The 27,297-nt window shown below is 40.9% G+C and overlaps 1 protein-coding gene across 5 annotated transcripts in view; it reads right to left on the bottom strand.

Annotated features, from left to right (window-relative positions):
- The window catches only part of NOSTRIN (nitric oxide synthase trafficking), a 78,972-nt gene that overhangs the window by 35,616 nt on the left and 16,059 nt on the right, over positions 1–27,297 (bottom strand). For 4 of the 5 annotated variants that reach the window (XM_064484884.1, XM_010982472.3, XM_010982471.3 and 1 more), the window contains one exon: positions 24,712–24,797. The exons of the other annotated variant lie outside the window; for it this stretch is intronic. In XM_064484884.1, the coding sequence (XP_064340954.1) occupies positions 24,712–24,797 (86 nt within the window). The remainder of the gene's footprint in view (positions 1–24,711; positions 24,798–27,297) is intronic. 5 annotated transcript variants of the gene reach the window in all.

Raw genomic sequence — 27,297 nt, 5'->3', positions numbered from 1 at the left:
TATACTTCTTTCATCTCCTTGGTTAGGTTTATTCCCAGATATTTTATTACTTTGGGTGCTATTTTAAAGGGGATTGTTTCTTTACTTTCTTCTTCTGTTGATTTATCGTTAGTGTAAAGAAATGCAACTGATTTTTGAACATTAATTTTGTAACCTGCTACCTTGCTGAATTCTTCAATCAGCTCTAGTAGCTTTTGTGTGGACCTTTTAGGGTTTTCTATATATAGTAACATGTCATCAGCATATAATGACACTTTTACCTCTTCTTTTCCAATTTGGATCCCTTTTATTTCTTTCTCTTGCCTGACTGCTGTGGCTAGGACTTCCAGGACTATGTTGAATAGGAGTGGTGATAGTGGGCATCCTTGTCTTGTCCCAGATTTTAGCGGGAAGCTTTTGAGTTTTTCACTATTGAGTACTATGCTGGCTGTAGGTTTGTCATATATAGCTTTTATTATGTTGAGATATGTTCCCTCTATACCCACTTTGGTGAGAGTTTTTTATCATAAATGGGTGTTGAATTTTATCAAATGCTTTTTCTGCATCGATTGAGATGATCATGTGGTTTTTGTCCTTTCTCTTGTTGATGTGATGTATTACACTGATTGATTTGCATATGTTGAACCAGCCTTGTGTCCCTGGGATGAACCCCACTTGGTCATGATGTATAATCTTTTTTATGTGTTGTTGGATTCTATTTGCTAAAATTTTGGTGAGGATTTTGGCGTCTATGTTCATCAGTGATATTGGCCTATAATTCTCTTTTTTTGTAGTGTCTTTGCCTGGTTTTGGTATCAGGGTGATGGTGGCTTCATAGAATGAGTTTGGGAGTATTCCCTCCTTTTCATTTGTTTGGAAGAGTTTGAGAAGGACTGGTATGAGTTCTTCTTTGTATGTTTGGTAGAATTCCCCGGTGAAGCCGTCTGGTCCTGGACTTTTATTTGTAGGGAGGTTTTTAATTGCTATTTCTATTTCCTTTCTAGTGATTGGATTGTTCAAGTGTTCAGATTCTTCTTGATTTAGCCTTGGTGGACAGTATGTTTCCAGAAACTTGTCCATCTCCTCTAGGTTATCCAGTTTGGTTCCATATAGTTTTTCATAATATTCTCATATGATATTCTGTATTTCTATTTTGTTTGTTGTAATTTCTCCATTTTCCTTTCTTATTTTGCTTATTTGTGCTCTGAGACTGCCTTTTCAATTACTTTCTATGCAGGACAAGACTCAGTAGGGAATCTGGGCATGTCCTCTGGAAGAAAACTTTGTTCTCTAGGATAGACTGAATCACTCTCATCTTAAACTGGTATTTCCATGCGCCAGTTATAGGCACATACATAGCTAAAAAGGAAGATTTATTCTTATTGATCTCATATTTCAATGAAAATAATTAAAATGTGGAAAATTAAGTGTAATTTACATTTTCCATCTTAATATGAACCAAAGGGTCTTTGTTGCATATTTTTCAGTCTTTTAATTCTACTTTTATTATAAAGCAACTTTAGCATTATGACTTCATTTCATTTGGGGAACGATCCCAGAACTCTCCAGTAATTAACTTAATTCTTGCATATTTTCATACAAATTAGACTCAGTATTGTAGAAACTGAAAAGACAAACAGGAAAACAGTTCTCTCTCATAAAATGGAGCCCAGACACCAGGGGCTGTTGACCTATTGCTAAATTTCTGTTCATTTTCCCTTGTTAGGACAGCTGTGCTCCAAGTTATTTTTACCACTTTTTAAAAGAATGAAGACCACTGTAGGATCTATGTTAAGGCTTCGGTACAGAAAAGATCCATTTGGTATCAGATCTTGTTCAAGCATAAGAAAACGTTAAGGCAAAACTTATGGTTCCCAAAGGAAAAAGGGCGAGGAGGGATAAATTGGGAGTTTGGGATTAGCAGATACAAACTACTATACACAGAATAGATAAACAACAAGGTCCCACTGTATAGCACAGGAACAAAATGCAATAGCTTATAATAGCCTATAATGAAAAAGAATGTGAAAAAGAATACATGTATAACTGAATCACTATGCTGTACACCAGAAACTAACAATATTATTAATCAACTATACTTCAATTGAAAAAAGGTTAAGGCAAGTAGTTTTAAAATATGAAGCTAGTAAATAAATATCTCATTGCATTTAGAAATAGATTTCTCTGCTCCAGGAATATGTTCTGACTGATGGAGGGAGAGTGTTGGGCAGCAGCAGCAGCAGCAGCTGGGAGAGACACCACCCTTAATGAACCTGGATGCTCTAGAATCCCAGGAGGCCACCACTGCTCAGTGGGATGGGTTTAGGAGGCAACTTCAAAGGAAGTAGTCAGACCCACCTCAAGGGGTTTTAATGATTATTAAAATGAGGTACTCACCTAAGCCTAGCAGGGCCTTAGAGACTGGGACAATTTTTTTCCTCAAAATAATAAACTTTATAGGAAGGGAAAACTCAAGAAGTATTCATACAGTATAATAACATTCATATAAACTATAAAAAGATATAAAATTGCTGTTTTTGTTTATGAGTGTGTAACAAACATAAGATGTATGAACAGGCATAACATTTACTAAATTCAGGATAGTGATTAGTGCTGGGAAATGTGGAAAGAAATAGGATTAGGAAGAGATACAGTTATTATGTTTGATTTCTTTAAATAATATGAGACTGGGACAATTTTTATTGACCTGATCAATTTTTATTGACCTGGCTCCCTCTCTGATTTCCTCTCCTACCAGCCATCCCTTTGCTCACTGTACTACTGCTTAGTGGCCAAATGTCATCCTGCCTCAGGGCCTTTGCACTTGCAGTGGCTGCTGCCAGGTATTCCTTCTGCTACATAACCCCATGGCATTATCCCTCATGTCAATCCCAACAAGTCTTGTTCAAACATCACCACTTCAGAAGCTATCCTACTGAAAAGAGCATCCTTGTCACCATCCTCTTACAGCTTTCTGTCCCAACATTTATCACTATCTTCCATCACATAATTTTTTAGTGTTCTTCTATGAACACCCCTAGAATGCAGGCTCCATGAGGATCAAGATCTTGTGTTGTTTACTGCTGTATCCCTAGGCCTAGACCAGTGCTTGGCATGGAATAGGTGCTCAGTGTGTATTTCATGAATGGATAAATGAAAGAAGGAATGAATGGACTCCCCATCAGGTCTTAGCTAGAATTTTTAATCAGTTTTTGCTACAAGTCTGTTTTCATCTCACCACTTTTGGAAACCTTAAACTGCTTAACTATTTAAATTTGGTCCCACAAGTTTGAGCTGTGCTTAGCTCTGATGTCAGAGTACATGGCTTTCTAGCACTTGGCAGAGCTGGACACAGAAACTCTCTCCTAGTCCATGGTTAATCAGAGGGCTCTTCAGGTCTCTCCTTTCCAGTGTGAATGAAAATACTGCAAACCATACCAGTAAACAAAGAATGCTGAAGCCATCAAGTCATCAGCCTCTGCTGCCACCCCCCAGTGCAGACAAGCCTGCAGCCCAGCCTCTGCAGCCACTCACAATAGTGCCCTCTGAGGGGACTCACAATAAGAAAGGACAGGATACTGGCCCTAGAGAGCTAGGTGCTTGTCAAAGGAATGAATTCAATGAGCCCAAAGGTTTGCTTCCTCCCATACAAAGAAAAGCACTAAATTCTTTAACTTGAGATGCCTGGTTTTCTTTAGATAACAAGTATCTTTTATTGTTCCAACTACCTGGTCTTTGTTGTAAAGCTCCTATATAACCTAGCTCCTCCCCTACCTCTTTAGAGCAGTCCCTCAGAGCGATCTGAGAGGCTGTCATTCCGGGCTGAGTCCTCAGAAATGTCCACTGAATAGAACATAATTCTTAACTTTTAGGTTGTACATTTATTTCAGTCGACAGTTTTGGCGACCACTATGAAAGGACCCACAGCAGACTTCTCTCCTCCACCTGAACTCTACAAGGATCCGGAGCCCGGGTACCAGCAGAGGCCTCTCGGGCCCATCAGCTTCCTCCGGGAATCCAGACGAATTTGGGTGAGTCTCTCCTGGTTCTCGGATCTCCCGTTATTGGCTGATGATCCTGAGTTTTATTCAGTGATGTTACACTCCTCTCTGGAGGAATAAAAGACAGGCCCCTCCTCCTGGCCAGCAATGGCTTTCTCAGGTGACCGAGAAACCTGCAGGAGTGGTGGGAGCGAGACCTCATGCCGTGCAGCTGCCCCTGCAGGGAATCCACTAGCAATTTTATCCTGACAAATTGACCTTAAATGGGGAACATAACTCTCAGAACAAAAGAAAAAGGAACGACAGACTGCCAGCCTCCAACTAATACCCTAGCCAGGTTTACGGACATACAAAACTTACAGCTTTAACTGAGAATTAAAGAAAATCTCACCCTGAAAATAACTAAGCTAGGGCTCTTTTATTGCGTAGGCAGTTATATTAAGAAAAAAAAAAAGCCAGCTTGATAAAAACTTTTTTTTCCAGAATTCTGACCTAAAAAAAACAAAAGCCCTTTCAGGGGGAACCTGCATTTCTCTTCCTGTGTCCTTGAAATGTAAATGTTTTGTCCTTCTCTGGGCGTTTTATGTGTATGTGTTTATGTATGTTTAAAAAAAAAATACTTGGTCTCTGCCATCCAAAAGGTGCAAGTATGATGTACGTATGTCAGCCAAGCAAACAGACTGGGATTCTCAACAATCCTTTGATTGTACCAATTCTCAGGCATTTTGCCATCTCAACTTTTGCTGCATTAGCCTGGACCACAAAGGCCTTTACTTTTTGGGGAGTAAATTTTTGAATTTTATTTTAGGCAGCACCCTCCACTCTTGTGGGGAAGTCTCTTTGTCTTATTGGTTTAAAATCATTACCAATATATTTCACTGATGGCCAGATGGTGGATCCTTTAAATTGGAGAAACTTCTAAATTGGTAAAACTTGAGAGCTCTCATTATAAACAGCAGTTTTATCGGTATCTGTAAGAACCGATCAAATTTCAAGGTGGAAAAATATACATCTAATGGTTAACCTAAGAACTCCCTTAGTTTAAAACAACAAAAAACTGGTTTGAAAAGTTGTATTTGTGTTTTCCCCTTCCCCTCGATGGGTTTTAGAGATGCTATTAAAAACATTAGACTAATTAATGTTAATTAGGTTGAGTAACTGGAAAAAGGAAAGGAAAATGTTTAAAAGATTTTTTTCTTAACAAGAAGAAAACAGTGGGAAAAAAATGCGACAACGAATATATGTATGTTCGTGTATAACTGAAAAATTGTGCTCTACACTGAATTTGACACATTGTAAAATGACTGTAACTCAATAAAAAATGTTTAAAAAAAAACAAGGAAAAAAGATAAGGGGCTCATCCCAAATGGATAAATATTTTTCAGATGGTTTTTAAAAATAGGATAAATAAAATGGACACTTATGGATTAAGATACAAGGTTTTGATACCACATTATGTAAGATTAAAAAGGCCAAAGGGACCACCTACTGGCAGACCACCAACATTAAAGTTCAAACAAGTCCACTCTACCCCAGTTTAAAATACGTATATTTATAGGGCTGGAAAAGTTATACAGAGATGCTTGATCAAAAATTGGGTCAAGAGACCAATTAATCAAATTTAAAGATTGACAAGGGCCTAAGGCCTTTGGCTCAAACTCCTCTGGGGATCCCAGAGACTTACATAAAATTAGATAAAATGGACAAGAGATAAATAAAAGAAAAAGGCTTCTAGGACTCCTTCTAAAAACAAGACATTGATTAAACCTAATAAAAACTAATGTTAAAGGTGTAAGAGCTGAAAAAAATTGGAATAAAAGTTTATAAAATTGGTATATTTAAGAGAACTTTATATAAACCTCTTTTGCTTAATTATGTTGTGGGATAGATATGTTTCAATGGGGAATGCTTCCCCTGCTTGGTTATTATAAGACTGGGCACGTAAATCTGTCCCTCAGGAAATATTAATTAAACATACTACAGGAAACCAATAGAGTTACCTGAGCCATACAATATGAAGTAAATCTAAAAACTAACATTCAGGGGCTGATAAAAATAATAGAGATTCACCCTGGGTTTAACTTGTAACTCAAGGAAGAGACCTTACTAAATGCCTTATGCAAGCCTTTGAAGACATGATAAAGTAAATCTTAGTTATAAAACATGGATCTCTTTGGAGTTCTCACTGATGCAGGGAAACAAATTGGAGGGGAAACTGCCATTGCCATTGGACCTGGGTGACAGACCATTTCACTGGGGAACTGGAAGCAACTGTCTTTGTCTTGCAGATCTGAAATATAAAGACAACAAACACTGACCTGAGACTGAGCCTGATTAGCTCAATGAGGTGAAACTTAAGGCCAAGGAAACTTCTGACATTTTAGAGCTCAGGACTCTTGACAGGTCCTTCAGACCTCGTCGAGGATAAATACAAATCTTGAAAGTCTTTCCCATAAATAGTAAGCCTAGTGATTTGAACAAGCAAATTCCAACTGTTATTTATAAGCAGTAAATTTACATTGTAATACCTAATTCACAACTAGGTTTTAAAGTGAAGCTACAAGATCTCTAGTTTTGTCTGTTTATATGTTCTATAATGTGTATACAGACTTACAAAGTTTAGTTTGTTCTAATTAACACAGACGTCTTTAGAGTCATCAATATTAAGTGTAATAACTTTACTGTACCTAGGTTTACTGAAAGTGAAATAAGATTTTGTTCTGTCTGTTGCAGATTTATCAAAAGAATAGTAATAGTAATTTTTTTATAAAATTCTTAAAAGTAAATTAAACACAAATGAGATAAGGGCTTTTGGGTAAATGCTTTAAAAATATATTTTAGGAAGGTATACTTAAAATAATCTCTGCAAATATTTGGTATCTTAAAATTCTAGAGTTGTGCTAAATTAAGTTAAATGATGGGAGTTTATTAAATAACTAGGTCATTCCCAAATAAAGTAAGATATTAAAACATTACTTACTAAACATCGGCTTGCTCTTACAGAGAAACTAAAGGTGTTTAGAAATATTAATAAATGGTTGGTGCCACCCTGAAATATTCTCTACTATTAAGGGAAGCATCTCAGTATCCAGGAAAGTAAGATGAATGTGTAAAAGAAGGTGTTAGGGATGGAATTGTATTTTGTTAATGGAAAATAGTGACTTTGTCCTGAAGCTAGTTACTTCTGAATGGAAGAGAAAATGAGGGGAAAAAATAATATGGGTATAGAAAGTTGTGGAAGGCTTGTGGAAGAGGAACCCTGAGGAAAGAGTTCTGTACATGTTCGGGATTGGCTAAGTTTAGAATAAATTTAGTCAAAGTAAATAAATCTTAGAAGTAAGCCGGTACAAGACTAGATTTGATTTTCTGTTAAGAGGACAAAGTTTTCTTAAAATGTTAATCTGCCTTTAGTAACAGATTGTAAAGTTTCTTTTACCCCTTAAGTGATCTGTTCTGCATTAACCTTTTAAATATTTTCTTGTTAATTAATAAATACTGTTTCACAGTGACCTATGCTTTTATCTGACCAAGTATTTTGAAACTATTTAACAAGCTTCCCAAATATCAAATTTTAATCAGAATTCTTTTGACCTCCAGCTAAATCTAGGATGTTTCAGAGGGCCCCTGAAACATCCCATAGAGAGATTTTAAACTAGTAAGTTTCATTTGGTATGTTAAATTAGATGGAAAGTATTGTCAAATGAATAATAAATCTTCTTATGTTATACTGTATGAGAAAATATTAATATAGATATTCTAGACGTTATATAAGATCCCTAAAAATCTGGTATGTCTGAAATGTTACCCGTCATAATTCTTGGTTATTATAACCGGGTTTCTTCATCGATTATGGTGTGACTAGGTGTTTAACCATGCTTTAAGCCTTTTGTCATTTATAGGCAGTTTTTGTTTTATTCTGATGCCTTTGCAAAATGCTTTCTCTTCAAGGAGATTTACTGGCTTCTGATAAGTTTCAGTATAGCACTGAACTGAACTGGGTAAGAAATTTTAAAAGTCTGATGGAGACTGATTTCATAAAACTGTTAACAACAACAAAAGGATTAGTTACATGGGACTGAGTAAACTGATGAATACGGTTATAATTTTTTGTTTTGTCTGAAATATTACTGGCTTTTAATCTTTGTTTCCCAGATATAAAGAAACCCTTCTTAAGCTAATTATGACACAGCAATTTGATAAATTATACCTAAGAAAGCAGACTTGGAACAGTTATCTTTTCTGTCTGATCCCTCCAGAGACTGGAAACTCTTAGGTCCCCAGTGGCTCTATAAATTAGGAAGATCACCTCCTAACAGGTATAGGAATCGCAATATATTTTGAGGAACTTGAAAAGAATTCACCTAAATCTGTAAGGCAAAATCTGTGACAAGCCCTTCCTGTGGCTTTCCTGGCCTTAGAAGACTTTATTAAAAATTCAGCCTGAGACTCCTTATAAAAAGCTCCGGCACAGCTAATTTAAAGAAGCCTACATTATCAAATCATCAGACTTAACTTGTAAACAGATTAATCTTGATTTGGCTGTATTTGATAAAAATGAGGGTAACCTTAGAAAAAGATTATATTTCAGTGGATATTAAATTCTTATTTTGTTAATTGAGGTCTGTATTTACTAAGACTCACCAGATCATTCCTTGCTGTTATGTTACATTGCTGCAAAGTTTAGTTGAATTATTAAAAGGACACTCTAGGTTTGTTTCTGAAGCTCTGTAATCTATCCTTGGATGAAGATCCGATGCCCCATGACCTGCTACCAGGGGATTATACATACTGTAACAGGCATGACTTTAAAGAACTATCTCCAACCTGAATGGAAGGACCCTTTATCTGGTACTCTTAACTAGACCATGCACAGTAAAAGCTGAAGGAAACTGACTTTTAGATTAATTTCCAGTCAAAAAGAGCCCCTGCGCTGGACTGGCCTATAGAGTACTGCTCTCCTTAAAACAGTGCTCAAATGAAGAAGCTACCAGCCCAGGATGAGAAGAAGACATCTGAGGCAGACAGCTGACCCAAAACACCGGACCAGGCCTGTATACCAATTACTTTGATAATTGCTCATACCTTTGCTTACGAACTAATCCAGTTGTTAGGTTTATGGTAAATTACATCTATCTAGCACTTCTGTGTTACCTTGGTGGGTTTCCCTACTCCAAGGCTCTAACCAGATAGCCCTTAGAAAATACTGTAAAAAACAAATTATAGTTCTATTTAGGCCACTATTGACACTTCAAGGTGGGAGCCCTCATCTGGCCAATTAATAATACCTGCTCTAAGCCTGGCCATAAATATGAATTTTCTTGTAAGATCACTCAAGCTCAATCAAGGCAACAAGTTAAGATTTCAGCCAAAGAATATAACCTCCCTCAATTATGGGAAGGACTTACATGGTTAACACCAGGGTATGGACATTTAAGCTTAAAGGCTCTCTTACGTTGGAAAAAAATTAAACTAGACTAAAGAGAACCAATTTAATAACACAATGAAATGTGGCTGGGTGTCTTATAAACAATGCCTGTATAATGTCTTCCTTAATGGTAAGGATTGGCACAAAACAGACTAAATCAGATGACCTGGGGATACACTGAGCTGCACCTAATGGAAGTTTTTGGCTTAAATTCTTACTTATGACCTTACTAATACTGCTAATACTATTTGTATTTTGCCTGTTTTACAAAATTGTTTCTTGCATTACCAAATGTGTGACTGAGCCTCTGATAAAATAATCACTAGGCAACTTGAAACATTAGACCAGATATATACTTCTGTATGAGCCCAATGATTATACTAGTGCAACTCTAGATATGGGAAGAAGTAACAAGAGGGAATATTTTCTGGGATCACAACAGACTAGTAAGACAGGTGATCCAGAGAATTTTTGACTATCAACAGGGCCTGATCCCTGTTAACACTTCTTAGGGGCATGTCAACAGAATCTTCGCCTGATCTAGGAATGAGCCTTCCTAGCACCACGGGACAAAATTGGTCATGAAATGTCTCCCAAGATATTGGTCTAATTTAGGACCAAGGGGGGGCACTGTGAATGAAAAATACTGCAAACCATATCAGTAAACAAAGAATGCTGAGCCACCAAGTCATCAGCCGCTGCCGCCACACCCCAGTGAAGACAAGCCTGCAGCCTGGCCTTGCAGCCACTCACAATGGTGCCTCTGAGGGGACTCACAATAAGAAAGGACGGGATACCGGCCCTAGAGAGCTAGGTGCTTGTCAAAGGAATGAATTCAATGAGCCCAAAGGTTTGCTTCCTCCCAAACATAGAAAAACACTAAATTCTTTAACTTGAGATGCCTGGTTTTCTTTAGATAACAAGTATCTTTTATTGTTCCAACTACCTGGTCTTTGTTGTAAAGCTCCTATATAACCTAGCTCCTCCCCTACCTCTTTAGAGCAGTCCCTCAGAGTGATCTGAGGGGCTGTCATCCCGGCTTGAGTCCTCCCGCCAAATAAAACATAACTCTCAACTTTCAGGTTGTGCATTTATTTCAGACAACACCAGCATTCCACTCTTTCTTGGAAGCAGCACATAGAATATTAAATACGGTGATGCATTTCTGGCACTCAGCTAGTGCTGGGCACCAATCAAGTTCTTAATATTCATTTTTCTAATGTGATTATGATTACATAACCAAAAGGATCTCTCAACATCCAGAACACCCCAAATACACTGAGGTGGGGAGGGGGAATGCGTTTTCTCATCCCTTAGCTCCAGAACAATCCTGAATGGCTGCCAACAGGGAAGGTAATGCTGTTAGGCACTGCCTCTCCCTCAGAATTCAGCTTCACTTTACAGTATTCTTGCAGGTCATCCACGATGTTTCAGAGGCTTAACAGAGAAGGACAGTGACCAGAGGGAAGTGTGGCTTCCCTTACAGTGTTCACTTAATCTGAGTCACCTGAGGAAAAAGCTGGGCTTTGGTGACAAGAGGGGGAAAGGGTCCCGCTCGCTCTGAACTGATTGGCTCTTCTCTTTTGAGCTTGGCCATCTTTACTCCTGAGCCCCCACGCTTCTGCTGGCTTTCTCTTAAGCACGGTAGGAAACCAGCCTAAAGAGATCCAATTACCACACAGCACTTCTTGCTTCAGAAGGCTTCTCTTCACATACAAATATCTCAGAAATCTGCAGTCAGGGGATTTGTACTTTATAGGTTGACATATAGCTTCGAAATTCTTGTAATCCTGCCCATGAAGTTTGGGTCCAAACAGTGCTCTCCCGACACGTTTGCCATCACCTTGTGACATGTTGACCTGTGTCCTACCTACACACAAAACAGTAACATCCAACATTCATTGCACAACATGCCAGGCACCATTCTAAGAGTTTTAGGTGGATTTCTACATTTAACCTGTAATAACTCCCATCAGGAAGGTACACTCAGTCTACCCATTTCGTGGAGGGGAACACCAAGGCACAGAGTTTAGTTGGTAACATGCCCGAGGTCACGCATGAAGAAGTGACATCTGAGATTCAACCCCAGGTAGTCTGGCTCAAGAACCTGCCTGCCTAGCACTCACTCCCCTGCCTGACACTGTGGGCAAGTGGCTGGAAACGGAGAATCACAGGGGAGTCAAAGGCAACTGCTTTTTAAAACTGACACCACTTCCCTCTGCCTTCAATCACAGCGCTCTGAATCACAACTCCTGGCAGCTTAGCAGCTGGAAATGGGATCCACAGCAGCCTCCCAGCCTCTGTGCAGACAGAATGAGCTTCCCGGGGCCTCTTCCAAGAGCCTCTATGCAGTTCCTTATAAAATGGCTTCCTGGATGAGGAGGGAGAGGTGTTGAGGGTCTAGAAAAGTGGGGAAGCAGGGAGCCCTGATATCAAATGTCACCAAGGCAGCCCTCTAAGACCAGACGGGGTTGGACACAGCCTCTCTGAATAGCACTAGTGTATCCTTCATCTCTCTGCCTTCAATACTACATTGCTGACCCTAACATATGTATTATTACCTATTACTGTGTTTTATCTCTAGAACCAGCACTCAAGTTGTTACTGAATGCAAGTTCATGTGCCTGACACAGTGAGGCCAAAAATACTGGAAGGTTGGAGTTCAGAGCAGAGAAAGGTTTATTGCAGGGCTGAGCAAGGAGAATGGCTGGCTTATGCCCCACCCCAACCACAACTCTGCAGAGTTTCAGCAGAGCCTTTTCAAAGCCCAGATGAGGGAGGGGCGTCCTAGGGTATGTGATCAGCTTGTGCATAATTCTGATTGGTTGATGATGATCAATGGTTGATGGTGATCAATCTTTAGGTTACAGAAGGTCTGGGGGCTTATGATCATCAAGTAATTAATATCTTACATTTGGTGGTGGTTTTTAGCATCTGAAAACCTCAGGAAATACGCACAAGCTACTATTACCTGGGTACTTCAGAGAGGAGCTACAACAGGATGTGGGGGAGGGGTCATAAAAGAACCCACAGGGTCCTGCTCAGTTACAATTTCCCCCTTTTCTTTGATAGTCCTCAATCTTGAGGAGAACAAGGGTTGGACAATAAGTTAATCATAAACTCAGCAGAGGAATTCGATTTCTATCTCCAATCCTGTTTTGTCCCTCCCTGCATCTTTCAGGGAACAGGGCAATGACTGCTCTGGCTACTTCCTGCTGATAAGGGGTGTAGTTCTACCTCGATTTGGGGAATGGACACTGACTTGGAAATATTCCCGAGTTCCAAGTCCTAAATCTGAGTCTTGTATGATTAAGATCTCATTCCCTGAGGAATTCAGGAGAATAATCCTGGAAACCAGTCTGGACTTAAAGACACTTTAGAGAATTTGTAGCCAATTGTCTATTTTTATCTGATTAAGTTTTAACTTTTGATGTGGTATTAACATATATATGACAAGAGCTATTGGCCACTACACATTTCCTTTTTTCTGCTAACATCTGATCAAAAGCATTTTTATTGCCTAAAAATTTAATAGTTACAAGAGGAGACCTTGAGGTCATAAAGCTGCAGCTGTCATCTGCCTGCAGACACTGCTTTGAGAATGGCTGGTGGTGTCCTGAGTATGACACGGACCAGAAAATTAGTTCTCAACATACAGTAATGTGTCTGAAATCACGTCCACAATGGCCACCTAGTTTTACCTTGGATGTCTGAACCACAGCTACTCCATTTTGACTTTCAAGTGCATATCCTTCTTCAAGACCAATGATGTACAGCGTGTGTCCAAAAAGCCATAAAACAGGCTACTTTGGTCAGTAAAGTTTAAGTCAAACCATGCATAAGCCAGAATGACTTCCCCATCCCTCAGTATGTGCAGATTTTCCCATCATTTTCCCTTTTGATTACAAACCTTTCAATAGAAATACTGATATTCAAAATATCTGTCCATTGATGCTAGGGTGGTAGCTCTCACCCCAGGTTCAAATCATGACCCTCACTGCTAGGCCCCCTTTGTATTTGCCTAGTTATCCACATTGGGGGAAACTAATCAGATATCCTAAACAGGCTCAGAGGTATGCTAATGGGGAAATGCTTTATAGGCCACACATTTTATCACTGAAATCCTAATTGTTACACAAGCATCATACATGTGCTTTTAGTAAGACTTAAAGCAAGCATTGTTATACCTCAGGAGTATTTATACTCTGTGACAAGTCCATCAGAGAATTCTCTATCTTTCCTAAACATTGGGGCAATATTGATAGGGAGACAAATATTTGGTAAACAGTTCAATTAGAAAACATAGATCAAAAGCCAGTAATACTACAGACAACCAAAAAACTATAACCACATTCATCAGTTCACTCAATCCTATGCCATCAATCCCCTTTAACAACAGTTTTATGAAATCAGTTTTCACTAGGCTTTTTAAATATGTTGCCCAGTTCAGCAGCATGGTCCACAAGAAGCCTGCACTTGTCACAAAGTTCCCCCTTTGAATCCTCCTGAAGATGAAGCAGCCCTGCAAAGCATCAGCCCAACTGTCCACGAATGACAGAAAACCCAGAAAGACAAGACAAAAGATCCCATCACATACCCTCGACAGAGAAGCTCAATCAACCTGCTGTGACGCACAGCATTCCAGGACAACCAGCAGCATGACTGACAGCATGATACCAGGACACGTCCAAACCCCAGAAACTCTACACGGCTTCTAGAAGATTATCCACATTAATGACATTTATCCATATACCATATCATCTGAGGAGGCTTATCACTCATTGACAGTGCTTCCCATGTAATTTACATATACCAACAATCCTAGTTAATTTACTGTTTTTCTCGGGGATGTCTCAGGGGCCCTCTGAAGCATCCCAAAGTTAGCTGAAGTCAAAAGAACTTTAACTAGAATTTCACAGGAAGTTTGCCAAAAATATCAAACAGTTTCATACAATCTGTTATCAGAAGCATTCTAAGTAAACTTGTTCTCTTAATGGAGAAGAACCAAATCTAGTCCTACACCAGCCTACTTTTAATAACAAAATCCATTCACTGAGTTACATGTAATCTAACCTCAGCCCGAACATGCACAAAACCTCTTTTTAGGGCTCCCTTTTCACAAACCCTCCACAACCTTCTGTATCCACCCTAGTCTGTTTCCCATCCAGAAACAATCAGCTCCAGCACCAAATCACCAAAACTCTTTCTTCTCCCTTAACAAAATGCAACTCCATTCCTCATGCATTTCTTCACTCAAAACATGTATCCTGCTTTCCTACTGTATACTGCAATGTTTCCCTTCTTATTCTTAGCAGCTTTAATAACATGTTTAAATTAGAATCCTCAACTCTTAAAAACCTTAATTTCTAGTGAAAACCAAGAGGCAAGCAACTATGAACTGTCCCCTATACTAGCATTCTGCAGATTGGCAAACAAATACCAATAAGAACTTTCTAAAAACATGTCTATTTATAGAAAATATCTCAGAGTGACACCAAACACATCCATCAATAGTCCTAAATACTCTAGCTTCTCTGCAAAGGGAAGCCAACGCTCAGCAATGAATTCCTCAGTATCTTATTCCATTTGGGAAAGACCCAAGCATTCAACAAACCTCCATCATTCAACCCAATCCAGCACAACGCCAACATTTCAAGCTACCGAGTATCTGGAGAGATCATTTTTCAGTAGACATTCCTAAAACAATCATTCCTGAGGAGTTCACCCGAAAGCTCCCATCTCACTTGCATTTAATTCACTTTACAAGAATTTCATCACACCAAGATAATTTTTTCTTTCTGCTGACAAACTCTGCAACAGAAACAACACGAACTTACTGACCTTCAGTAAACTTAGGTCCAATAAAAAGACATGTCTGTATTGATTATACCAACAAGCTTAAGCTAGCTTTAATATCAAATATTAACTCAATAGTGAATACTTCTCAGATCACGTGTACCCCAAATCCATTCTGTTCAGCTTCTTTTATACTTAGAAGTATTTAAGTGCTTACTTTCAAGTCAATTAAAGTTAACTTTTTTACACAAAGAACCAGATTTCAGTTTTTCCACTTGAATTTTTTTTTAAATCTTTTTTTTTTTTTCTTGAGAGACCAGGTAGATCATTTATCTCTCAAAAGCACAAGAGAAATGCAAATTCCTCCTCTAACTACTTTTTACAAAACCCAATTATCTTGGCTATTTTCAGGGTTTTTTTTTTTTTTTTTCAGTTCCCAAATATCCGCTAGACTATACACACATACACACACACAAAATTCACTCACATTCACATGCCTCACTTTCAGTGAAACCAGGAAGAGAGAACAGGATTTGTACTCAGGTACCAGAGATGCTTTCTCTCTCACACACATCCCCACTCCTCCACCCCAGGTAAAAGCCAAATTGCAAAAGGCCCACTTTGATATAGTAGCAGAGCCAGTAGGGGCCATTGTATTCCAGCTCTCAGGGAGTACTGAGCCCACACAATGTTACAATAAAAAAAAATATATCATTTTCTTTCATTTATGGGAGCACAACTGACAATCTCCCAGTTTTGCAAAATATACCCTAGGGGGACTATAGGATGGAACAGAGCCCTGATCATCCATACTTAATTATTCACAGCCAATTTTAGAAGGATCAAGCAAACAATTCAAAACAGTCTCTCAGGGACACAGTTCCCTAGCTCTAAAAAAAGAGAACCCCAACCAATGCCCCATCAGAGATGAAGCTGAGTGAATGACCAAGGCTAGTCCTAAAAGAGAAAATCCCAACCAAAGGCAAAGCCAACACAAAAGGGAAGGAGATTCTGGTGTCTTCACACGTGAGCCCCATTACTCACCAAAGGCCTCTCAAATGCAACTATTGATACACACACACACATCCTACAAACAAAAGATCAGATGAGGCGTAGCCCCCAGATTCCACTTCTACTCCCAAACGGAGGCTTCCAACCTGGCTCCTGAAGGAGAGCTGACCCAGAGTTGCTCTCAGTGAGCCCAGAACAGCTCACTTACCAGAAGGGAGCAAGCCCAGGTGGAGCGCATAGAACCTTTCCATCCTGTGCAAGCCAGAGTGGTTCACCTCAAAATACGCACAAACACACAAATGACAAGTAACCAACAGTTGCACAGGCCATCAGAGGAGATGAAGTCTAAAATTTTACTTCCACTGTCAGACAAGAGGCCTCCAAACAGATCAGCCCAGCTCTCAAAAAAGAGTAGACCCCGAGTGGCTCCCAATGAGCCCAGAACAGCTCACTTCCCACAAGCCCAGATGAAGTGGAGAGAATTCCCAGTCTGCACGAGCTGGAGTGACTCACCCCCAAGCGACATCAAATGTAGACAGCCTGTAGACCACAGCACCAGAGCCCAAAGTTTCCAAACAGCCTCAAGCGGGTTGGCCAGAAGATTCTGGACTCCAAACAGCCTCAAGCTGGGGCGGCTGGCGCCAGCCAGGGAGAGAGTCCCTCCCAGTTCCCGGGAACGAAGAGAGCTGGGGTGGCCGCTGGGGCCCCGGGAAGGGGAGGCGCCCAGCTGGGGTGGACCTGCCACAAGCACAGATTTTTGGGCTGGCTTGGCTAAAATTGTTACCAAATGCAATTTCTTGCGCCCAACCCACAGCGAGGCCAAAAAAATACCGAAACATCGGAGTTCGGAGCAGAGAAAGGTTTACTGCAGGAGAACTGCGACTGAGGCCTAAAAAACTCCAAACAACCCTGAAGGGTTTCAGCCAACCCTTTTTAAAGACCAGCTGAGGGCGGGGCGTCCCAGGGTATGTAATCAGCTGTGCACAATTCTCTTATTGGTTGATGGTGATCAATCCTTAGGTGCCAGAAGGTCTGGGGCCCACGTGCTCATGATCATCAAGTAGTTAATTTCTTCCACTTGGTGGTGGTTTTTAGCATCTGAAAAACTCAAGTAGTATGTGTGAGATACTAGTATCTGGGTACTTGAGAGAGGAGCTACAGCAGAGGATATGGGGGAGGGGTCTGTCTCAGGAAGGCAGCGTAGGATTCTGCTCACTCGGTTACAAAATTAGCCAAACAAAACAGGCTGCAATTATTTCCCCTAATGACCATTTCAGAATCCCCAGCAGATTACCCTACATGTCGGAAGAAAATGAGATAAAGTCAGGAGGATAAATGTGGGTTTGTGGGGAGTGGAACACATCCAGAGGCTCACTTTCTGGCAAGTCTGCTACAACTGAAAAGCTCCCTGGCCTTTGGCACTGAATGGCCTTTATGTTAGCAGAGGTTAATGGGTAAACTCGTTCCCAGAGAAAGCTGCTCCAAGAAGCCACACTCCAACTGGCAAGCGTGAAGACAGCTGTCAGTTTTATAAGTTGGGATGTCTGTAAATTGGAACAGGCACTGCCACGTGGTTCATCCGTGCTTGTGGTCTAATGAAGCAGAACATCTATCCTTTCAGAATTCCTGCTAAACAGACGTGAACAGGGTGTAGCTCAGTGGTAGAGTGTGCGCCTTGCATGCACAAGGTCCTGGGTTCAATCCCCAGGACTTCCAGTAAGGACAACAACAACAAAAAGGAAGTGGACCTCGGTGTTTTCCAAGGCAGAGGTGGCAGGGCGTGACCCCACGCATGCTGGTTCCTCCTAAAAGGCACCAATCAAGAGAGGCAGAGCTCAACTTAAACTGAGACACTGAATTTTCTTCCCCTCATTAAAATAATCAGAAACAAGCTTGTAATAACGTTGTGCTTTCAACGTGGCGCCCCACAGCCACCGTATCTAGTAGGAGTTGCTGTTCCTTCTCCAAGCAGTTGTCTTGGCACATGAGAAATTGATGCTGTATATCTCTTTTGATGGGTAACTCAATCTCAGAATATTCCAGTGAGTCTTAAAGACCCCTGGCTAGGGAAAAGGCATGCACTAATTTATAATCCATTTATATTCGAATTTCCTCTCAGTGTGCAGAAGGAGGTCAATAAATTTTCATTAGTAATAAAGACCAACCAATAAGTTAAAGACCAACATTTGCCTGAGATTTAAAAATCAATTGTATTTTTGAAAGAAAGGAGAGATGGCAAATATGTGGTATCAGATTCCATATTTTAGACAGAGCACAAATTATACTGTAAGTGTGTAAGTGACCAGGTAATCCATTTTAGAGTGCCCTGTGCTAATAAAATTAAGATGATCAACAGTGATAAAAAATGAAAACTGTAGCTGGCCCCTGTGTCTAGGAGGAATTAATTAAAATTGAACTAAAGTTCCCTGAAGCTTGAAAATAGCAGGTGACAGAGCCCTCCCTTCATTATAAATTAAGAAGTTATTGTAGTGATCTGACAGTCTGTGACCTCACGCCCCCATCTCTGGCCTCCTACTTTGTATCAGCAACAGCTTCTTGGGACCTGCTATGTCGGCATTTTCCACCTAAACTTTATCAATTTGACTTTTGAAAGATGGTCCCAAGCTCATCTGACAAAGAAGCTGGATTTAAAAGCGACTTATTCACAATTTGAAGACATTTTTTACACGGTAGCTCTGGTTTTTGAGTGGTTGGGCTCTCTGGCAACATCCGTCATTCCCCATGCCCTAATTCTGGCTCCTGTAACGCAGTAAGGACAGGCGCCGAGGGTGGAGAGCCGGGGACGCCCTGCCTGGGTGTCCAGGCCGCGGTCCGCGAGCCGCCGCTCACCTCCCGCCCAGCGACGCCGGCCCGGGTAGCACTTCAGAGCCTCTGTGTCCTGAACTGAGGGAGCTTCTGTGCGTGGGGATGTGTAGTGGAGAAGTCGAGTAAAATGGATGAGGCCAGGTTTTTAAACTTTTCAGCTCGAAAACAAGGTTTTATACAGAATCCCCCCATATCGTATAGATACCGTGTTCTGAATAAGCGAGAACTGGCGTGACGGGGGAGCTGAGCCCCGCCCACTCCACCGCCTCCCAGCCCCCAGCGTGGCCCCGAGGGCTCCCCGCAGAGCCCTGTGCCGGCAGGTTTGAAAGCCACTGAACCCGAAGGCCACTGGTGTCCCTCCCCATAGAAAACCCAAAAGACTGACGGGAGCTGGACCAGGACCCCCGAGAGTGTTGGGACTCCCGCAGCAGTGCTCCCAACTGCCGGCCCACTCCGAAGACATCCTTACACCCAGCCTGGGTAAAGCTGAGTAGAAATCAAAATGCATCATTTTTTCCACGCCCCTACTTGTAAATTAGAGGTGGATGAGGGTACTTTCACACTGCATCAGGTTGTGAGAATTTAAGTAAAGGAGACCAAGTATAAGACATTATCAAATGCAGTGCCTGATCTACAGACAGTGCCAGATAAATGGTCTCTTCTGTGGTTTTATTATTCTTTTCTAGCTTTTGTTCAAAATAATGTTCTATACACTATGTAGGTAAGTTTCTTTGACACACCCATTTATTCCTCCTCCTAAATAGCCTAACTTAAACTTAAAAGTTGTGAGTGCCTGAAGGCCCAGAGTCACTCGTACATGAATGCATTCGTTCACTCGGTGAACATCTGCTGAATGCCTGCTCTGTACCAGGCTTTGTGCTAGTCACGTGGGACACCAAGCCCCTCAAGAATTTCAGCCTCCAATGGGGATAGGCAAGTGAACAGAAAGTAACAGCGAAGGAGAGTAGAGCCATAGCAAAGGTAAGCGCTAGACCTGCACATCTCTGAGGAGCCCTCTTCTGAGACTGGGGACTGGAGTCAACGAAGGGCCACCAGAGCGGGGTGGAGGAATGCACTGAGTGGAGGCTGGCGATGAAGGTGAAGAAGTGTCTACCAGGCAGAGGAGACAGCAGGTACAAGTGCTGGGATCCATGATGACAGGTGGGAGGGGAGGCAAGGACTCATGGCGGGTGACTGCAGGTGGTTCTCTAAGCAGTGACTATGAGTGAGATGGAGAGATGTGGGGGTCACGGGGAGGTGGAGAGCGACAAGCTGGGGAGGAAGGCAGGGCCCACATCTTAAAGTTCCTTTTAAGAGATACTACGAGGGCTGAGTTTTATATTAAAGGTCATGGGAGTCTTTGAATGGTCTTAAACAGGGTCCTGGCCACAAAGTGGAAGATGCATTAGATGCTCCCTAGTTGAGGCAACTTGCCTGGATTAGAAAAAGGAGATCTTCTGAAGGGACATAGCTCCGAGCCTGGATACCAGACCTGATGGATGAAGAGTGGATTCGATTTCCGCCTTCACTCAGCCCGTCAGCCAGGTGCCTTGTGCAGTACACAGACCGCACAGCTACAAGGCAGTATCCCAGACAGAAGGACAGGTTAGGAGATTCTTGTCAGAGCAACGGCACAGGCCATGAAATGAAAAGAAAGCTGAAGGTGTAAGAGGTGTTTGGAAGAGAGAAATATGGAGTCCTGGTCATGAGCTGAGACAGAAGAAGGAGTCATGGGTGGTTCCTAAGTATTGGGTTGGGCTTGGTTGGGTGGACAAAGGTCCCAGTCATCATGGTAAAAAATCTAGAAGGGTACCAGATTTCGGGAAAAGCTAATCAGCTCTGTTTTGTGGTTTCATGGGACATTTCTAGCTGGAAATGTCCAACAGACTTCTGGATATATGGTTTGAAGTACAGGTAAGACATATTGCCTAGTAATATACACATGGGAGTCATCAACATGCAAAAAAGAGCTGAAATTATGGGAAGTAAGATCACTAGGCTATTGGTAGAGTAGAAAAGGTGAGGGTTTATCAAAGATTTCCTTTCAAACATTTATTCTTTTGTTGACAGCATATGCAATGAATTATAGATGGAACAATGACCAACTACGCTTCCTTCTTTGTTTTTTTCTTTTCTTTTCTTTTTTAATTAAAAAAGTTATGTCTGCAATGGTGGTACTTGCCATTTGAAAACCTGGTCTGAAGTTTCCTTAGAGAGGGAAAATTGATTTTTCCTATCAAAGCCTGTTTAAACATTAGCTGTGAGGGTGTGGATAACCAAACACTCAGAGATAGTTTCTGGAAATGTGCCTTTGTCTTTTTGAATCTGATCTGTGATTATGATGAAGTGAACCGGATGACTTTGGCATTACGCATCTTAGGAGCTGCTGTGTGTTTCTGGCTAAATCTGAATTGTTACTACTAAAAAGGAAACTGAAGCAACTAATTGGATAAAAGAAGCTAAGCACGACCCTGAATTGCAGAATTTCCAGGCAAACTGGTGTTTCAATAGCAACACTTTTCGATCACCCAATTAGAACAAATGCAAGAAGGCAGCTGAGCTTGGAAATAAAACATGATCTGGCCTCAAAGCTTGACTGGGATGCAGTCTCTTGGAGCCACGAGCTAATACAGAAGTGTTGAGCGGAACCACATTCCAATGGATTCAAGATGTCTGGAATTGTAAATATCCCAGGACAGTAAGACGTTGTTCTAATAATATAGGTGTAATAATAAGAAAATAAACACTTAACTAGCTTTCACTTACTTATTCATTCAATCTACAGGTATTTACTGAATGTATTTTATGTGGCAGGTACCCTTAATTCAAAGAAGCTCCATATGCCTCTCACTAAATCTCTCATTATGCTGGCTACTGGATTTGCCTTTATGATTTTCTATGCATTAACCTCAGTGGAAATGCCTGCTATATATACTCTAAGAGTACCCTTTACTTGTCCAATGGAGTTTCCCATTACCTGTTTATACTCTAAATAATATGATAGCTTCTTTCAAAGAGTACTGACTTTCCAGGTATTTTTCTAATACAAGGGAATGGTATCATTGATTCATATGCAATAAGCCCACCCATTTAAGAGGAAAATAGACCCAGGGTTCCTGTCTGCGTAACTAGTAGGAAACAGTTCTTTATTACTTGTATATCTAGGGAAATAATTACTGATTTCACAGAAGGGGAAGACGGAGGCGAGTGTAATGCCAGCTCAGTTGTGACCATTCATCCTTTGATATGGTAACTATGTTCTCAAAGCTCAAACACCTTGTAGGAAGAGGGGGTGACTTCAGAATCACTCCCCATGGGGAAGAAATGACCCAATCTTGGCAAGGGAGGTGGCCTCAGTCTTTGCCAGCTGACATGTGGGGAAACAGCTGGTAAAAAAAAGCACATAATGTGCCACATAGATTAGCAGAGAGTTCGTGTCCATTAGAAAACAGTTCTCGCCAGACATATACTCTTTTAGTGTGGCTGAACATCCTTCAGGTTAACTACATGATCAAACAGCTGAGCAAGAGGAAGAAAGCCTCAAGCTTAAGTGTGAGGAGACACTGCCAAGTGCACATGTCTCGGGAATGAACATAAAGCGACTCACACAAGGCATCTTGGTTAAGGGGAAATGATTTAACTGTAAGAGGGTAGCTTTACAAGTTGTTCAGGAAACCATCAATTGCATAAACGACCTAATAAGTGGCATAATTTTTTTGACCTGGGTAAACCTTTAACCCCTCCTTTCTGTATTCATGCTATGCAGTTTTTATCCCAGAGACGTGCACGTGGTTTTGCTAGCCAGCTGTATTCTTTATATTTTCAAATTCTGAATTCTGCTCCATGAGGAGGGAAAACCACGAGGGGAGGTTATCTTTAGCTACCCAAGTGTTTCTCCTTCCTTGGAGCTCATTTGACATTCTAGAACATGTCGGTGGACAGTTTTGCACATTAATAGGTCTGGGACAGAAGGAAACAACTTCAAGAGAAATACAGGTAAGAAATGAAGGTTCTGATTGTACATAAAGTAGGTACGTCTGTGGCAGGGCGGAGATGTGGAGTGACTTGGACAAGGGAGAAACAATAAGGCTATTTCGGAGAAGTAATTCCCCCAAATATGTTCAGTTCTTTGTTGAGTCTGTTTACCCGGTATTATTTATCACCTCCTTTCCATCTTCACAGCTCTCTACCCAGCTAGCTTTGAACCTGGAGACACCAAATAATCAAGGCCCCGCTGACTGCAACCCAGCTCACTTGTATGGCTACTCTGTATATAGATTCTTCCTGATCTGCAGGAAGGAGATGCTTTCTAACCTAGGTAATGGGTTGAATTTGTATAATAGTTACTTGGTCTTATTTTAAATCACTTCCTTTGAGATGGATAGAAATATTTTCTCATAGAAAAAATTCCCTCCCAGATGGGTCCTCCCTCTTCTTTTCATAGAATCAAAGCAATTAGCTCTTAAGATAAAAGTCACTTCTTATTTAAATCTTTTTTCTTTTTGAATATAAAAACGAATATATATATATGTATATGCATGACTGGGACATTGTGCTGTACACCAGAAATTGACACATTGTAACTGACGGTACTTCAATTAAAAAAATTCTTTTCTTTTTGACTTCACTTGACAAACCTGGCTATTTTCTTTAGAAAAATATGCTTGAATAGATAAACAACAGGGTCCTACTGTACAGCACAGGGAACTATATTCAATAGCTTGTAATAACCTATAATGAAAGAGAATACATATATATGTATGACTGAATCACTATGCTGTACAGCAGAAGCTAACACAGCACTGTAAATCAACTATACTTCAATTCTAAAAAAAGAAAGAAAAAGAAAAGTCTGTTTGAGCTCTCCTCTATCTTTCCTTGGCCTCATTCACTGGTCCTGAGACAGCTAAGGTTTTCCTTTGCTTCTGACCTACTAACACAGCACGCAATCAACTCCGGCATCTTTGTTCTTACAGCACACATGCCATATTTTACATTTGAAATGGAGTCTTTTAAAAGAATGAACAATCTCTTCTGAAGGTCTCTTTAGAGTCTCTCACAGAGCTGCCTAGACATAGGGAAACGGCCTAGAAACTCTTTATGGCCCAATTCAGTCCTCGGGTTCTCTAATTTTAAGCAGGAATTTTTGTAACTTTCTTGACTGGATTGAGTGTGCTCATCTCAGCACAGCTTTACACATGATCACATCTCGTATCAAGAGAAGATGATACTGAAAATGGTGACTTCTCATTCATCCATGCATTTGGTCAACAGACATTTACTGAAGAGGTCAAAAAGCCAGGCTCCAAGAGCTCGGCACGCAGAGCACTGCCCTCGCAGGGGGGACTGCCATCAGCGTGAGGAGTGGGATGACGGGCTTATGTGTCAGGTACAATGGGGGGCACAGGAGGGGGTGATAAACTCGGTCCCAGGAATCCGAAGGAACTGGACCAAGCCTTCGCAAGCAGAATCACTCCCAGTTGTTTCCTGATTTTTATAGCACCCAAATGATAAATGTGCAATCTCAGAGAATCACTCTTCAAACCAATTTCTCAACTGCCAAAATATAGCACTGTGCTCTGGAAAGTAGTAAAGCTCTAACCACTCCTCCAGTCACGTCGCTCCCGGCGGCTCAGGAGGAGGCACAGCTGAGTGCAAACATGCGTTTTGTACCTTTGCTGAAGAATGGATGTGACCTGCTTGCAGAAATCTTCTCCATTTTGGGAAAACTCCTTTAGGTTCTTGTAAACCTTATTATACTGAAAAAGAAAAGATGCACCAAAGGATTAGCACTTCCAAAGACTGAACTCCTGTGAATGCCGAACGCTGCTGTACTGATGACTGTCAACGCCAGTGATCGCTCGATCAGTTCTTAAAGATGAAGTCTCTTCTGCCTGGATGTGAAAGATCCTGGGGAACCGTTTTCAAAAACAAAGCTGGTCCGTCTGTCTCTTCCTAGGCCAAACGCAAACAATTCAGCAGTGGGGTGCATTTGGAATCTGACTTCCTGTCACCCCTATTAGTCTCAGGAAGGCTAAAAGTACATTCTGAAATACACTGCATATTCATTTTGTGTCTCCCCCACAAATTTCAAAATAATATTCCTGGACCTCATGACAAACCCTGAATCATTCAAGTATTTCTTGGCTGAGATGGGAAAATGTAAGTGGATAATGTGTTAATAAAACTTCTCCTAGCCCCCTCTAGATCTCATTTAACTCTAGTAAAAGAAATGTTGTAATAATGAGTTGAACATTCTGGATGAACCAAACATCTATAAATTTATAAATCATTTTTATACATTTATTCTTATATGAATTTAGCCTGCAGACACAAAAATTTCAATCGAAAGATTCTGTCATGTGCTTTAGAACTCCACAATGTTATTCTGAAAATTGTATCGGTAAAGGTAGACATTGATGACGATTGATTTTAAATGCCTGGATGGAGAGGGTATATGTCACTTGATTCTGCTGCTTTCCTGACACAGAGCAGGTGAGTGAGGCGATGGGGTCTCAAACACACACTGTCTCTGTGTTTCCAATCTGGGAGATGCGATAGCCAATTGCATTTTTTCAAAACGAGATTTTATACAAGAGGATGCAAATTCTGTGTAGACTGAGTGCCATGCTGTAGCCCTTTGCTCATAAAATGACCCAGCCCCTTCCAGCCCTCAAATGTCTCTGGCACTCGGCTGGTCACCGTGTTGAGAAGGGGAAGGGACGGGAACTCACACTTCCTGAGCACCTGCTATGTGGCAGGCATGTTGCCACACGTGGACCCTAAGGGCCCAGGCAACCTTTCAGTTGTCACAGCAGCACCCAGTGCACAGGGATAGCAGAGCCACAGAGGACATAGGGCACAGAGGAAGAAAGACCTAAAGAAATGACCTAATCCAGGCCCCTACCTTCAGGGGTGGAACCAACCCTGACCTAGGATGTGAAGACAATCCTATAGACACCAAATCCTTTTATCTTTATGCAGTAGTTTAACTTTCCCCTGAGTTGAACACAGAAAGCCAGGGAGGATTTGGTGACACACGGTAGTCGCAAACAGCTTCACTGAAACAATGACAAGAGCTCAAGCACAAAGGTCTTTAGAAGGACACTGTTAATCCTAAAGCGAGGCTGGCAAAGTCACGTGTCTGCAGGTGCCCGGAAGAGGGAGGAGCAGGGTGGGGACAGGGAGCTGGAGGGACAGCTACCACAAGAGCTCGGAACTACTGACCAGCTTTTTTGTCCAAAAAAGCTGAAATGAGGATTGGTATCTGACATACAATTTTTAAAAAATTGCAGCCAACAATCTCTGCCAAGCGAGCAAAATGCACCTGTAAGTGCAGTCCAGGTGTAACCTCTGTCAGGAAGGACCAATTCTCCTCTGAGTTGTGGGAGTAAAATCAGTATCTGGCAACCAAGCTTTCTCATTTTTATTTCCATGAACATAACCTGCCTTCTATGAATGACATAATACTTTAAGTCTCCTTCCTCCCCTTACAAGTGCAATGGGAGAGTTTGGTCAGCATTTTTTAATTGTTTAGCTTTTTTGTTTACTCCTGTTACCCAAACATTTTCACTAAATTCTCCCTTAAGCCTTTTATGTTCTTCCCATAACACTGAATAGCATCCAATAAAACACACCTAGGTATCATGGGAAGAAAACAGAGAATGATTAGCAGGAATGAATTCATTTCTCAGCCTCTCACACCCTTGAGTGTAGCCATGTGACTAAATGCTTCCCAAATTGGTATGGGTGGAAAGTTTTCTGTTGGGTTTCAGTGAAAGTTCCTTCCTCCTCTTTCCTGAAACCAGGACTTAGAAATGACAGCTGATGCTGTCAGGTGGTTTTGAGGATGGACACCATGTGCTAAGATCTTAGAGCAGAAGGAGAGAAAGAGTGGGTCCCTGATACCCTGGAGGCCACCACACAAGCCCCCAACTCTCTACTTGTAGACTTATTTTATGTAAAAGAGAAATGTAAGAATAGGTTTTTTTTTAAAGTCACTCATTTTGGATTTTTAAAACATGCAGCTAACATAATTCTAACTCATATAGAGTCTTTTAACTTTTTATTTTAAATTATGAAACATTTTTATGTTTCACAAAATAATACCGAAATACTACCTAAGTGAGTTACAGAGATACTGACACTTTTCTTCCACTCTATTTTTAAACAACAATTTTTTCTTTTTCAAAATTTCTTTGACTATTTTGGGGCATTTTTTCTTCTATATGAACATTTATCTAATTACCATCTAAAAAA

The sequence above is a fragment of the Camelus dromedarius genome, chromosome 4, assembly GCF_036321535.1.
Source record: "Camelus dromedarius isolate mCamDro1 chromosome 4, mCamDro1.pat, whole genome shotgun sequence".
NCBI lineage: Eukaryota > Metazoa > Chordata > Mammalia > Artiodactyla > Camelidae > Camelus > Camelus dromedarius.
Note: the sequence above shows the minus strand (reverse complement) of the source record. Positions and strands in the feature narration are given on the sequence as shown.